This window comes from Mustela erminea, chromosome 15 (genome assembly GCF_009829155.1).
Source record: "Mustela erminea isolate mMusErm1 chromosome 15, mMusErm1.Pri, whole genome shotgun sequence".
In the NCBI taxonomy this organism is placed as follows: domain Eukaryota; kingdom Metazoa; phylum Chordata; class Mammalia; order Carnivora; family Mustelidae; genus Mustela; species Mustela erminea.
Genome location: NC_045628.1, coordinates 5551408 through 5567726, shown reverse-complemented (window position 1 = coordinate 5567726; position 16319 = coordinate 5551408). Strand labels below are relative to the sequence as shown.

At 45.5% G+C, this 16319-nt stretch overlaps 1 protein-coding gene across 1 annotated transcript in view; it reads right to left on the bottom strand.

The window, feature by feature from the left end:
• Window positions 1-537: 537 nt before the first annotated feature.
• Window positions 538-16319, bottom strand: part of EFNB2 (ephrin B2) — a 43211-nt gene continuing 27429 nt past the window's right edge. The window contains exons 3-5 of the mRNA XM_032314423.1: window positions 6016-6108; window positions 5167-5280; window positions 538-3769 (exon numbers count right to left, since the gene is read on the bottom strand). Of these exons, the coding sequence (XP_032170314.1) occupies window positions 3381-3769; window positions 5167-5280; window positions 6016-6108 (596 nt within the window). The 3' untranslated portion in view covers window positions 538-3380. The remainder of the gene's footprint in view (window positions 3770-5166; window positions 5281-6015; window positions 6109-16319) is intronic.

Below are 16319 nucleotides of genomic sequence, written 5' to 3'. Positions count from 1 at the left end.
AGTAGAAAAGCAAATTAAAATAACAAGTGAAAAAGAAAGAAAAAAAAAAGAAAAAAGAGGGAAAGGAAAAGACTTTGAAGGCACTTTTTCCATAGGAAAAAAATATTTTATTTTTTTAAGAACAAATTCAGTTTGAAACAGACGTGGAATGTTACCTCACGGGTTTCATTTCTGGGGGCTGACTGCAATGTGGAAGTAAAGCAGACTGAGAACCTAGGACAGGCTAGTAAAATAAAATGAAGAAAGAAAAAAATATTTATAACTCAAGCATAATACTGTGTTACTTACAAATTGGACAACGAAATTTTAAATAAATATCCATGGTACATAATTACGGCACAAATATGCAGCAATTTGGCAACCTTTGATACCATTTTTTCCTCATTACAGTGCAAAGGGGAGAATGACACTGCCGTTTAACAAGCTGTAGCTAAATACATTGCAAAATTCAGATTTTATACAAAACATCTTGCTTAGACTTTATAAAAAACCAACATTGCTCTATGTACACAATCTGGGTAAGAAAAGCCATTTCTGTTTTGTTTTCATGTGTATTTTTATTAAAAAGGTGAATAAGGCTACTGTAACACCCCAAATCCATATACAGCAAAATCTGAACCTATTTACAGCATCTTCACTTAAACATTATGGTGCAAATTCCAAAGTCAGGTGACTAGGGATGATAATACAAGCAAGGCATTTACAGTAACTTTTCCAAAGCTGAACCAACTTCAAATAAAGGGACAGTTGGTAGATTGTCATATTCTGCACCAGACACAAAACAGACGCACAGAACACTTTTCAACTGGTTGCAGGTAACTCTTCATCAATTCTCTGATTTCACAGTTTAGCGATTAACCAAAATGTAGCCAACTGATGAGACACACATTTGATTTCATTAAAATCAGACTATTTCCCATTTTCTCCCTTCTTGCCCCTCTCCCCCATCCTCAAGGTGAATTTTTGATGGCTTACAAGAAACTCTTGTATGGATGCACGAAAAGCAGAGGGTAGGGTGATGGAACGAATCACATATGGACTGTGGCTGGTCGCCATGGCAACCCTGCACAGAACTCTGATAGAGATATATATAATATATATTGCAGATATATATTATACATATATGTACACACGTAAACCACTCACCCACTCAAACATACACACACGCACTTTGGACCAACATCATTTTCAGGTTCAGGAAATAGAGAAGGAATAATTTCTGTGACAACTCGTTTTTGCGGTATTCACTGGAGGTTTGAGAACCTTAAAATGCTGTTGCTACATTTTTTTTTTCTCCCAATTCAGAAAGCAAAGTGTTACCATGGTAACGGGACTATGTTAAAGATGTCTATTTTGCATAGCACATAAAAAGTAGGTTTCCTGTTTACTCGTTTTGTTTCCCAGAAGGGAGGGGGCCAGGGGACTGGGGAGGAGGGTGGGGGGCGGGGCCTGGAGCTGGACTTGCCGCCGCAGCCCCTCCACGTGACCCGGTGGGTTTCAGAGAACACTCGAGCTTGAGCCCCAAGGCAAGGGGAAACACGACACAGGGAAGAAATGCCCGGACATCTTGCCACTGTTCAAAATATGGTTCGGTCACATCCATTTCCTGGTGTTTGGGGCCTGCATTTCCTAGTCTAGGTTCCGTGAGATGCCTTCAGAGGACTGGGTTATTTTTGTATTTACTCTTGTTATTGTTGTTTGGGGAGTGATGCTGCTTCTTCCCAGAAGTAGCTGTCCGATTTTTCTTTTTTAAGCACTGGGCGTTGGGACCACGCAATTGCCACGAGTGAATTTCACATCCTCTAGCGTGATTTGTGTGCAATCTTAAATATATATTAGTAAAAATCTTTCATTTTCTACCCCTTGTGTTCTATATCCCTATTATAAATACGTGCTATGTTCCTTCTCCCCCTCGACGTCATCACCGATTTCCCGCCTAAGGACCCCAAGGGCTTCCCCGTGTGCTTCGCCCAGACACAGAGCAGCCTGGCTGTGGCCTCGCTCGGTACCCTCCTCTGGCCCACGCGGCAGACAGGACAGCACCGCCAAAAACCAACGTGTGGGGAGGCTCCGTGGCGGAGGGGGTGGGGGAGGGGCACTGGGGGGAGGGGGCGGGGATTCTGACCTACCTTTTACATAACAGAACTCCTCAATAACATCAATGATGATGGAATTACAGCCTGTTTGACCTTTGGCTTTTCAACGTCTAGGTCAGATTTGGCTCTCTGCTATTCTCCTAAATGCTTTCCCTGTGTTTAATAAAATGTGATCAGGATAGCAGCTGAGTCCGCTCTAGACCTCATCCAAAGCAGACCGACTCTCCTACAGCTTCCAAGCTGTACATCTTACTGCCGGCACCACGACAGTCCTGCCCGAATCCGTCATCAGCGCCCACGGTTCCCTTCCCTCCTGGCCTGTTCCTCCCCCAACAATGCCCCTTTGTTCTCCCCAGCGAAGAGGACTCTGGTTTTCCTGCACGTTGCCATGCGATCAGGGCGGATTCCTTCAAAGGCACCCTCCTCCACTGTGAGTGGTGTTGTGTCTCCTACTTGCCTCTTAAAATCTCAGCCAAACCAAAGTGCTGTGCTACTCACGGGGCTCCCCCCGACTGGACTCCGCTTCGGAGGCGGCAGCCTGGAACTGCATCTGCAGACAGCCCTTTTCCCCAGCCCGCCCCCTTCCGCGAACTCCGCGGCCCACGGCCCCGCCTCGGGCGCCTTATTAGCAAACACCATTTCTAGAAGTGTATTACCCATTCCGTGGTAGCGGTGGCTGCAGGTGCGCGGAGCAGGAGACCCCCAGACGTGAGTGTTCCAGCAGTGATGCAGAGTGCAGAGGGAGAGGGGCTCTCCCGGGAAGCACGGCAGAGCCCCGGAGATCGGGCAGGGGCGCTGGGGGGACGGGGTGCCATGGTGAGGACTGGAAGCTGGACCTCTCGGAAGCCTCCCCCAGCCCGAGGTCTGTGTGTCAAGTCCGGACGCTCCGCAGCAGGAGCGCCCGGGGCAGAGGACTGCATGTCCGGGCGCGGTGGCCCGGGACTCCTGCCCTGCCCGGGAGGCTCGGTCTCCCCCGGCTCCCCGCAGGCCCGAGTGCCAGCAGCGCATGGCTTGGAGGTGGAGGGGTGGGAGGCGAGCGCCGCAGTCCCAGCGGGGCCCCCTCTGCGCCCTCGGCTCCCCGCGGCCGGCGAGCATCTGTCTCCGCCGCGGCCGGGGCGCTCACACTAGAGAAGCTGTCCAACTCAACAGGGCTCTCCCGAGAAGCGGCGTTCCCTCTCCCCCGCTGCGCTCCAGTCCAGGCGACGCGCAGGGGGTCATCAAACCCTCCCCGGGCGGCCGCGGGCCAGGACGTTTCCTCCGGGAAAGCCAAGGCACCGCCGAGTCTCAGACCTTGTAGTAAATGTTCGCAGGGCTCTGGGGGGGCATCTCCTGGACTATGTACACGGGGTGCCCGTAGTCGCCGCTGACCTTCTCGTAGTGGGGGCAGAACACACTGTCCGCAGTCCGCAGCGGGATGATAATGTCACTGGGCTCCGAGCCGTTGTTGCCGCCGCCGCGCTTCGGGGTGGCCAGCGTGCTGAGCGACAGCGTGGCCGTGTGCTGCGGCGAGTGTTTCCGGTGTCTCCGCCGGTACTTGAGCAGGAGGACCACCAGCGTGATGATGATGACGATGAAGATGATGCATCCTGAAGCAATCCCCGCGAATAAGGCCACTTCGGAACCGAGGATATTGTTCCCGGAATGTCCGGCGCTGCTGCCGTCTGTGCTAGAACCTGACCGGCGGGGAGAGAGGGACACGGAGCAGAGGGGTTACTGCGGGGCCGAGCGTGGCCGGCGGGTTGCGAAGCCACACCAGCCGTGCGGGGGGCCGCCAGCCTCCCCCCCCCGCCCCCGACCCCCCCCGACCGCGCCCCTCGCGCCCCTCGCGGTCTCAGAGCCCCGCCCCAGCGGCCACGGCCACGCGGCTCCGGCATCCGCACGGGCAACCCAGGTCCAGCCTTGCCTGCTGCTCCCAACCACCCGCGCCAGGGGCGAGCTACGGCGGGGACCCGCGCAGGAGGAGGCCCCTAGTTCGGGCAAGTGATTCCTGCCCCCGCGCGCCCTGCTCTTCGCCTCGCTCCCGGGCACCGGCCTCGTGGGAACCTCACGCTGCCCGCATTCTGGAGACGAGCCCTGCCCACCGGCACAGCGGCCGGGGAGCGCCCGGGGACTGCTGGGGCCTGGGAAGACGTTCAACTCCTAACTCGTTTGTATTATTTGATTTACACCTAAAATATATTTGGAAGGCGGCAGAAACTCTCACACGGAACAGGCTGCCAACCCAAATGTTAAGCACGAAAAAAATCGCCTGGCATCATTATATGATCCATTTATCAGTTTGTCACAAGAATTTGACACATCTTGTCATTGAAAGTTAGAAATAACAACTTCCCTCCTTGAGGCTCAGAAAGAGGGGGGACATGGCCGCAGATGCCGGATTCACACAACTACCAACCAGGCACACGCACCCCGGATGCGGCATGGCTGACGTCTGTCCAGCTACCGCTACACACAAATGTCATCCCCGTGCAGACAAACACGCAGCCAGCTGTCCAAGGACTGCGAAGAAAATGAAGTTCAATGACAGCCAGCTTTCCCTGGTATTCTACACTGTGGCCAGGGATCCCTTTGGTATTTTATTTTACACCGAAAATGCGAAAAAAAATTCCAGCCATATAACCACCTGAAAAACATGGCATTATTCAATATTTTAAGATGCTGCCACCTAAAATGTAGAAGCAGATCAATCGGGCTCTTTGTGGATTAGATATAATTAGATGAGGGATTAGTACATTAATTACATATACATTAACATCGGCTCTAAGCTAGTGTTGCAACCGGCACAATTAAGTGTGACCAATAAAAATAACTTTGGTCTGAATGAGCGGCGCTCATAATTGGTCCCTACATCTGATGAATTCTGCTCTTCTGAATGTGAACCTTTCGTGGGAATGAGTTCTTTTGTTCTGACTGCGTAATAAATAACAACCAACCGAGAGCAAAGATTACCGACTCTGGGAACTCCAAGTTCACCCCACTGGTGTCCAAGTGCTCAGACTCTGTTCTACCTCTTGGGCTCGGAGGCACCCGGGACGCACAGACCTATCCACACCCCCTCATGCTGCTATACCTGGATTTGGTTTGACAAAGGGACTTGTCGTTGAACTTCTTCCATTTGTACCGGCTTCTAGTTCTGGGCGTCGTGTTGGATCATTATGCCTGGTGGACCCAGCGGAACTCGCATCTATATGAGAAAGAATAGATTACTTACAGCCCAGGCGTCTAATGCGATCTAGCTCTAGGAGCTTCTGGATATATATCTCAAGAGGCATAAATAGCAACGAACGTTAAGATTCTTTATGCAAAGTGCTGTGACATACAAGAATATAATTTTCCTTTTAAAACAAAACGGTTATACTAGTTATTTCAGAGGTTTGGATTCTGAGGCCATCTGTGCAAACTATAGGGATTCTTGCATTTGGCAGGCAGAGCATTGCAGATGACATTTCAATTTAAACGAGCAAGTTGATTGACTACTATACCAATTTCTAATTAGAAGAATAATTCTGCACCATAGGTTATCTGTATGTGAAAAGGCTCAGGAGCTCAAGTCTTCTGTAGTCAAGAGGCAGAAATGGGCAAAATGGCAGAAACTTAGTTTTCGCTCTGGGTATCTTAATTTTTGGATCAAAGAGGTGTTTTGCTTTTAAGAAGAAAAAAGAGTGTATATATAAGTATATACGTTAGATGGCAATGGACATCATAGCTGGTCGACCTTAACTTTTAGAGGAATCTCCAATAAAAGAAGTGTGTTACATTGACTTGAGGCAATCTGTCAGTGGCTCAAGGTACAGAGAAATGTTTGCTTTCAAAACTAAGCTACGAGGGAGTGAAGGCGGGTAGTAACGGCATTGGCGCCACACTCGCTGGGGGCCGAACCAGATTACAGTGGCTTCATGAAGCAGCAGATGGTCTTTACCTTGTCCAACTTTCATGAGGATCTTCATGGCTCTTGTCTGGCACACCCCTCCCTCCTGGTTATCCAGGCCCTCCAAAGACCCATTTGATGTAGCTGATTAAAAATAAAATGGACAAAACAAAAAAATAAAGAAAAAATCAGGAAATCAATAAGCCAAGTTTACATGAACATGAAATGTCTGAAAACAATTTGAAAAATAAGAATTCACTCTTAGTCACAAGTTTTCTGAAAGTATGGAATGCTGAAAGCCAAACATAAAAAAAAAAAGAAAAGAAAAGAAAGAAAAATGGAGACTGTCAACACTGGGCACACATGCTATCTGGTTTCAAGTTTACTTAAGCGCTTCCTCCTTCCTTCAGAACCAACTGATTTAGTGGTAGTCCGTACATAAAAGGGACAGCATCATCCAAAAAGCTACTATTTCAGGGTCAAAGTCAAAAGAGCACGAGAGTTAATACAGTCACTTTAAAATGTGGTAATCATCCCACAACACCTGCTTCCTCGACTACAGATTTCCTGCTTCAAGAACAATTAGCTTGATGCTCCTGTGTGCCAAGCATCCGAGTTCGGTAAACACTAAAAGAGGAGACTCCCACACCCGCTTTCCTTCTTTCCCAGCCTTATTCGAGATGAAGAACGCGGCTGAGACTCAGGCCTTCCAAATTCTGAAGTTTCTCTCTATCATTCTGTACTGGACCAGTAATAGCAAGTCTGTTCTTACTACCGAGAAGGACCTTGGGGAAACCCTTCAACCCAGCTACTTGCTGGAGGACAACTTGACCGACAGAGGGGACCACACATGTCCTCTGCTGGGTCAGGGCCCTGGGGCAACAACCCTGGGGGGTGTGAGAAGGGCGTCCTGCAGCCACTGGCCTCCTGCTGACCAGCCTGATTTGCTTCCCACTTCAAGAGGGAGGGGGAGGAGAAAGGATGGAGCATTTGGCCATTTTCAGTACTTTTGAAAAAAAACAGCCTATGGTCTACTGAAAAACACTGCTGTTTGGTCTTCTTAGGATGGTGTGTCCTCTGATTAGCATTGTAACTAAAGCTGTGAAAAGACAGCCTGCCAGGGACTTTGCTGAGGAAGAGGATTTAAGCTACAGGTCAAGTTCCAGAAGAGAAAAGAAGGTGCAGAGTGCTAGACATTTTCATTCCTCCAAAGTTCAAGGGACAAGGAACAGAAGTGTTTCACACACATTTCTGCACTGTAAGTCATTCTCTACTTGGATTATCCAAGGCTTGTCTACTAACACTGTACTTTTCAAAACATGGAAACAGGGACGGCATTTCTGGTAAAAATAAATCCGAAGACATTCTTTTAACGGGTTGTTTTCCAAATGGCAAACAAGGGCTACCTGCACGAAGAAATATGCATGCTACAGATAATTGTACTAGCTGCAAAATGAGACCTACTTACTTGTCTTTGTGTTCTTGAGTTACCCAGTTTTACTTTCACTGTTTCCCTTAAAAACAATGGCTGCTTCTTGTGTGTATAAATATCTCTTTGCTTATCTGAGTGTTTCCTTAAAGTTTACAGTCTTACAATCATACCTCCCTCGTCTGCTGATGCTGGCACTGAGTTTCTCCTGGGAAAATGGGCAACACTGCCATCATAATTTGGGGGGTAAAAAGTAGACAATGTCTTCTTGTAGATTGTTGAGAAAATATCTGGCAGAAGACTTAAAACAAGTACCTATAACGAGACTTTATATGCCTCTGTGAATCTAATAAAATCTTTTTTTCTCCCTATTTCTCCATCCGCTTTCCCTTTTCCCTCCTCTAGGCAGGTTCCTAAATTTTGAAGTGTCTTTGCCTCCTAAAGGCATAAAACAGTGTGATTATCTATGACCAAGCACCCTTTTGAGGAGTGCTAGAATCTTCACTTAGTTCAAGTTCTCAGTTGATCTTTCTCAAAAATGAGGAAATGTTCTCATGTAGAAAAATGCAGAAAGCTGAGGTCTTTATTTAGCCGATGGCTTCAAAAGTTTAGTTTACTTAATTCAAATGGAATCTCCATGTTTTCTAAGTCATATGCACATAAATGCACCCACATGCAAAAGTGCACCCAAATGCAGTGAAATGACTAACTTTTTCCAGCTAACGGCTTAACAAATATGTTAAAAATAAGATCTGAAGGGTCGTGCTCAGAAAAGGGGGAGGCTATGGAGGTTTGTTTATTTTAACCTTGAAGTAATAAGGTCAGAGATTCAGATATAAAAGGAAAAAATAAATAAATAAAGGAATAAATACCAGAACCAAAAAGGATAAGACAAGGCAAAGAAGCTTCACCTGGGAACAGAATTCAAAAGTGCTGACTGCTTCTCCTTTGTTAGTTTGGAAGCAAGCACAGAGGAGCGCATCATTGGGTGATTTTTTTTTTCTTTTGATTTTAATTTGTAGTCAACGCCCTTTCTGAATATCAGTTCTTTCACGCGGAGCTCCTTTTGGTTTACCCTAAATGTTGTCCAAATAAGCCCCCCACATAAGGAACTCAAGTATTCAAATAAAATTGCAATCTATAACTTAGCATCTACAGACTCTAAGACGGGAGGAGAGAAATTGTGCAGCAGGAGAATGAACCTGCTTTGCATCTTTAACAGTTGAAACTTTTTTATTCTTTGGGGGCAGGGGTGGGGAGGGGGCTGGGAAGAAAGCCTTCTGGCCTGAGTTGCATAGAGGGAAATGGAAGCTTGTGCCTTTGCACGGTTCTTGGGGTTTCAGGACACCAGAGGCCGCTGCGGTTTGGGAGGGGTGGGGGTGAAGGGGGAGGGTCGCCCAGGAGGCAAACGCTGTGATGTGCATTCCAGACTCTGCTTCATTCCCCTTTGAGTCAACTTGGGAGCAGCAAAGTTTACTGGAAGATACTGAAAAATTCATTACTAGTGTTAACATACCATCCCCAAGACCTGGTTGTTTAAGAAGGGGGTAAACTCCATAATAGAGTGAGATGTTCTGCCATGGAAAGATTTTTGCCCTGCCCTCTGTTAGGAATGACCCCAGTGGTCACAGAAAGCCCGGTTTTCAGACGTCAGCACCTAACTGAAACTTCAGAAAGTAAACTTCTGAGCATATTCAAAATCACTTAGAGGGACTTGACCTTATTTTATTTTCGATACCACAGTGAAAATTTACCTCACTCTTCCTCCTCTACCGCCTCATCAGGGAGTGTGGGGAGTGTGGCTCTCAGTGTTGAGGCCCCCCTGTCGCTGCCTTGACCAAGGACCCTGACAGATGTCTCATCCTGACTGCACCTCCTTGGGTCAATGAGCTCTGAAATAAAGCCACAATTGATTTCTGATTTCTTCCATAACATCCAGTCACCAGAAGCTTTACAAACAGGCACAGTGGCAGCCTGCTTGAAAAACGAGAAATTGCTCATGCTTGGGGAGAAAAATCTACTTGCATTTCAGGAGACAATGTTGCAATATTTTTACGGTTGATTTGAATGTATTAGGAATTTTTAACTTAGAGAAAGAGTAAAAATAAATTGTTACCTCATTATACTTAGTTTTTCTTTGGGTCTCTCTGCCGGTGTTAGCTAATGCCACCACAATTACAGTATGACTAAATGGATGAAATTGCATTTAATCATTTAGAGACAGAAAAAAACAAAAAAAAAAAACCCCAAAACACTGATATACCTAAGCTTTTAGTGCCCAGACATTTATCCCCCATGGCCTAGAGGAAAAAAAAAAAAAAAAAAGAGAGAGAGACTTTATAAAATTAAAAATTACTAGAAAAGTTTCTCCATCCAGTTAGAAAATAGGTTTAATAAAGATACATGGGCATTTTATGGCCTGCTTTTAAAAGCCTCAGCTTTGGGGATCTAATTGCAATGCCGTAAGTATACTAAAATCACTAGATTGCTCCCCTGAGGCCTGATTTTCAGTGGGTGGAGATCATTGCTCAGCAAAAAAGTACCCTGAGTTCACACTGCCTGAGACGTTCTTCACATCTTAAAACTGCGCCGGCCACCATCTGTGGTTTCCCGTGAATGTGCACACGGACTTCCACTTTGCTGCAGTTCTGACTCACGGGCAATCCTACGCTGGTTATCAGAGTATGGAAAAGAGAACCGGTGGATAAAATGGACTAAAGGGGCAAGAATCTTCCTGGCTGTGTTTTCTAGACTGTGCCCACGGAGAGGAAGTAATAGTGCATTTGAACATGGCTTCGTCTGATTGTTACTGCCCTGCACCCCGGGGGGCTGTTTTCAGTCTATCACATCGGGACCGCTGTGCTAATCAGATGGAGAATTCGCTGCTGGGTTTGTGCGGGTACACGGGCCTCATTCGCCAAGAGGTCAGGAATGAGGGCAGCACAAAAAAATTCTCCAGGATAATACACAGCTTCACTCTGAAGCTATGAAGAAAAATTCTTGGTTATGCTGGAGAGGATGAAAAACACACTCCTACACTCCTACTCTGGAAGGTATTTCAAACTATTTTAAAACGTAGCTTGTTGGAATGGGGCACAGCGGGGGGTGGAGGGAGCGGGGGGGGGGGGGGGGGGCGGGGGGATGGCACAGGTGACAGACAGACACTCAAAGGCAAATATTTTTATCCAGTTCATCAAAGCACTCAACCCAAGAGAGACAGGTAATAAGCATATCGGGTCAGTAAAGCCAGAGTTCAGTTGACTGTTAAGAATAAAAACCAAAATTATCTAAAGCTACATGGGACATATTTACTCTTTTTTGATTATGAAACAAACAGCATTTTCTGACAACTCTCTATCAGTGTCACTTTCCCTGCACTACTCTCTTCGACCACATCATGATACGCCGGCCCTCCTAATTTTGATTTCTTTGGGCCGGTCTTCCCATGCACATCGTTCTCTCCATCAGTTCAGCCCCGACTCAGAAGAACCAGAAGCCTGTCACCTGACAAACTGAGAACTGAAAGAAGCAGAATCAAGAGACATGCAAAGGGAAGCCATGAGATTCAAATAAACATAGCGCACAAACTAGGTTCTTGCCTTGCACCAGGGCTAGGAACCCTGAGTGTCTAAAGGAAGAAAAAAACCAAAAAAGATGGAATGAGATCTGCCAGTAGGAAAACGGAACCTGATAAAAATGCAATCAGTTACTGTGAACGTACAACCCAGGAAATATAAGACCTAGGTCCTTAACCCCTGGACACCAACTCATATCCCAGTGGGGACTATGAAAACAGGGACTCAGTCTCTAGATCTCAGGGCAGAGCTTCATGCCTCGAGTATGAGTACCCTTTCAGATACTGACTGAGGAGAAAGATTCCAAACATGGAGATCATAAGGTTCACTGAATGCCAAAAATAAATACCTTTTTCTGTAATTAATAAAAACTTCTGAGACAGAAACTGCTGTATCATGTGCCAAAAGGAGGAAAAATTGACTTCTTCTAACTCCTTTTTTTGTGTTTTTCTTTGTGGATTTATAGTGTAAGAGATGAGGAATGTGTCATAAGTTTCCCAGGGCTCCATTATTTTTGTTTGGGAGGATGTTAAAAAAAAAAAATCAGCATTATTTCAAAGCACAGGGCATTTCATTCCATAATATCAAATTTGCCTTATCTTTGCTGTAGAAATGCTTCTGAAAATGGCCTCAATTTGGAAAAGAAAAAATACAAAGGAAGGTATTTTCAAAGTGAAATAGAGATCCACAAAAAGGTTTTTTGTTTTGTTTTAATCTCTCCTTGATGAGATAGTCCTTGCTGGCATTGGATTAACTGATTTTAGTGTGTGGGGAACAGGTCACAGTTTAAACACTGTATAAGGGACTAGTGAGGTAGGATGTGTGGGTTTCTTAGCCAAGGAAACATTGTTTCAGTATGATAAGAAGAATCACTTGAATTAAAACCACATCACTATGGTTGTGTTTTGAAATTTTAAAGCAGTAAATCATGCATTAAGAATTAATAACTGGCTTAGCCCCAGTGACTTCTACACAACACAATTAATTAGTTTCTCTGCTAGACAGAATGATTTGGAAAAATGAATTTAAAAGTGGAGTCACAATTCAGCCCTTCCCTGTAGCATTCTAGCATTAAAACGTGAGTAAAGATACCAGGTATCAAATATAAATGGATGCTCTGGAGTGAGATAGTGTAATTTCATTTCCTCATTTTCAAAGTTTCATCGTCAACAATGATAGGATATTCTGCTGACAGCTTGGAAATAAGAGGAGGAGTAACAACCTTGAAACAGTCTAGTCAACTGTCTTTGTGCGTTTACTAAAAGATTTAATGACATATATTACTTCGCCTCTTTGTATTAATTTTGGGGGAAGGAGTAGACAACCGGCTACTCTATGGAACGCCCAGTATGTTCACTGTATCTCCTGTTTCGTGGATCACGTAAGACTTGGGACATTGAGGGAGGCCAACCTATTGCGAGAATAGTAACAATATAAAGTGACAGTCACCACATCTAGAGCATAAAAAATTCTATCACTGCTTACTCATAAAATCTTTGAGCCATCAGGAACTGTATACAAAGATGCAGGTCGTGACCATCATTAAAGATGCTCAGAGACACAGTTACCTTTGATAACATAGTCCTGAGGAGTCACTGATGACGTACAACCAGACTGCAAAAGATGGGGTGGGAAGCAGTGAGTGTGCGCGTGCGCTGGACACACGGGGATATGGGGCAACAAAAGACCAAGCTCCAGCAGTGCAGTGACATCTTTCTGAGAAACATCAAACAGTCCTAGCAATGAGTGGCCAGTCCCTCTTTTCTTTCCCTAGAGGCACGCGAACGGCAGGACACTGATTACAGAGTGGTTCACTCTATTTCCCCTGAAAATATTGCTTGCAATGCCTTAGAGTCTCAATTTTTAAGGAATTCTACTGAGGGAAAACATCCCTTTCTAGGATTTTATGGTTAAAAGTGAGGATGATTTATGCAGGTGGAATCTTTCATTAGGTAAAAAAAAAAATTCAGTAAGATCTCATTTTAAAAAAAGTTTTCATCTAGTATGCTTTAAGGCAATTCATCTTATTGTTATAGCAATTCAGACAAAATTAACATCCTGACTATGTGATGGTCAGCAGTGCATGAGAGTCGACCTTAATACGGGCCAAAATCTACTGAAAAGAATTACATTTTAAAAAACAGGTGGCCAGATGACCACTTCGATGGAATGACCAAACTCATGCCAAAAAGAAAGAAAAGAAATTTGGCAAGAACTATGTAAGAGTCCTAAAGATAAAACGTCATCCCCTATTGTCTACATTAATCTTACTTAAGTGTTCAGATTTGTAAAACGGAGACTTCCCTGTCAACAGGCTGTGACAATATGTCACTGAAACATCCTGAATCATGAAGAGGCAAGCGTTTGCGTGAATGGTTTCTAGCCCACAATCCACTGCCCACTCCTGGCTTTTTAACAGTCTTAATCATGAAAATATCTGTGTGGAGATACGGAAAGGTCTAGATAGCAAAGGGGGTCGGAGTAGAAAGTGCCTGGCGGGGAGGGTACCCGTCCCACAACTTCTTGCTCATTCTACGGCCACTAATCGCTGCAGTGATATTAATGGCCCAGTAATTGGGCGTCCGCAGCACTGACGTGGAAAATACCCATCTGAGGCAGGGTTCATCTCTGGGTGGTAAGACTTCACTAGTGACTGAATTAATGTTTGCTGACAGTTTCCAATGTAACACTGCAGAGGAGAAAATGCGCCGCTCTCCATGCGTGAGAGTTTAGATGGACGTGATGTTATTGGCTTTGACCATCCAGAGACCAGGGGTAACCCCAATAAATGCCTGGTCTGAATGTGCCCTACACATGAACCCGATTCCATTCAGGGGACACATTCTATACTCTAGGAATCCAGAGCAATTTTCCACATGTTTGCTTCAATAAAAGAATACCTTCATCTCCTGGTTGAACATCAGGAACAATGGAACTGGGCTACTTCACTCGTTCAAAAAGCCCTTTTCGAAGCAGAACCCTTGTTAGTAACACACCACCTGATTCCCCTGTAACATCATCAAATACGCTCGTGCCCGAAGTGCTGCCCATCCGTGCATATGTCCCTCCGTCCAGCCATCCATCCCAAACGTAGCACTTGTATTTGACTAAGAAAATCGGAAGCCTCATCACCTCAGTTTGTGTATTTGAGAAATTTACAATTCTTACAATTTTGCTATTTAGCCACGTTCCACTGAGGGGCCTGAAGGACTTGATAACTTTTTAAGAACACACAGTAACAGAGTCTTATGAAGACACGGCCTTGGTGAAAAGATCGAAAAGCAGAGAGGAAATGACCTGACACGCTGCGATTACAACCCCCTTTCCCCGCGGACCCCCCCTCCCTTCCTGATCCTGACCCAGATCACCTGGTTCAGCTCCAGGGGCTACGCCCTAAGTCAGCTCCAGGCCACACGCTACAAACCAGCGTGCAGGCCCGACGCGTTCGGACAAGCACAGCGATCACCAGTGTCTGAACCATGTGAACGTCTTCGTGCTGCTCCGTATGTGCTGTGTGTACCCACGAGAGTCTTTATGTCACCACGTGTGTGCCTGAGTGCTACACACACTCCCTCTACTAAACCACGCACGGGACGGAACACGTATGTACGTGACGTTTCATGTCACGAGGGATGCATGTGCACACTCGGTGACCCAGGGGCACCGTCACAGGCTGAAGATGCTGCTCTAAGGGCTCCCACAGTCCTGGCTGGAGCCTCGACCTTTGCATTTCATGGCAGGGTGAACCGTACGTGCCATTTAGGAACTCTCAGACTTTCTACGTTCTTGTTTTCTCACAGTGATAAAAATTTCTCTACCACCTGTTTCTGAGACTGCCAGGGGACACAGAGTATGTGAGGCCATAACACTTCCCTTTTGAAGTCATCAAACACCTAGCCTGGGATCTCAGAATTTTAGGAACAAATGTGTGACTCTTAAGAACTACACAAATAAGTTTTCTCAAAGTGATCCTTTTATGTCTGTCTGTGCCTCTTGGCTATTTTTTTTTAAGTGCTTTATTTTGCTTTTAGTTTTCATCTTCAAGGTGAATATTAAAGGCTATTAAGAAAGAAACTATTTCTCGCTCATTCTCTAGTATTATTCCATTATTTATAAGGCTAAGTGAACTTTAAAAAAGCTATAAATACAGGCACTGGAGATATTAGCATGAATCTTATGAAACTGTAAAGGCAGTTTTACTCTGGGCAATTCATAAAGAATTCCTTTTTTCCCAAGTAATCCTCATTTCCCAGGGTTTTCAGTCTTTCCCTCCCGTCTTCTCTTCGCTTCACGAAATCATTCTTCTTCTTTCCTTAGTGACTTTTGGGAATAAGGAAGAGCGCCGCAGGCCTCTCACTACTGCCCAGGTGACACCATTGGGTGTGAACAGAGTCAGTCAGAAGCTTCTCAGTCCAAAGCAGTTAGGCAGAAACTGAGACGGTAACTTCCATGGAAAGAATGTAAGCTTTATTCGTAGGAAAATCAACCAGGAGACTTACTGTTACACTCAGAAAGAGCCCACAGTAGCGTCAGAGGAGGACTTCATGTTATGTTAAAAAATAATAGAAACAACACTTCTAATTATCAGACTAATGAAATGCTCTTCCCCAGCTAGCCTCAGTGACAAGGCGACCCTGACATAATTTTTTTTTTCCTCTGGGAAAATACACTACATTAGGAGGCTGCCGAAATTATCAATAAAAATACAGTGTTTCCTTTGTGTGCTGGGAAACTATGAAAAAGCTCTGGCAGGGCTGGTGACAGGACAAGCGGGGATATGATTATATGCACAGAACACTCCTTCCGGTCTGTCTCTTTCGGGTCTTACGGAGGATCTGCTAACAAGCTCGGGCAATTCCACTAACAAAAAGATATATAAATGCAGGTTTCTTGGTCGAGGAAGCCCAGGGACAAAAGAACTTTTATAACACTCTAAGACAAAGAGCAGAGATCTTATAATTAAGTCATGCAGCCTTACTGAAACTTGTAAACTCTCTGGAGTTTCATTTTATGGATGGTTTGCAAATAAATTACACTTTGTGGGTACATCTTCGCCGCCCGCTAGCTTGCAGGAAGGCATGGCTTTGCCCTTGGTCTTCTGACCTCACACGCTCTGCTCCAAGGGGACCCCGTGGTTGTACTCATTAGGAGCCAACCTTGGAAATGAGCACTTGACACGTAACACCCACTTAAGCTCATGTCGATCTGCTGAGGCAGGTCCCGACAGCTTGTCCAGTTCACAGATGAAGAGCTTGAGGCCGAGGCTGGAGAAGTTCCTTTTTGAAGACTCTCAAGAACCCATCTGTCGGACTCCGGACTCTCACCCACCGTGCTTGTCTGTCACCCAAAGT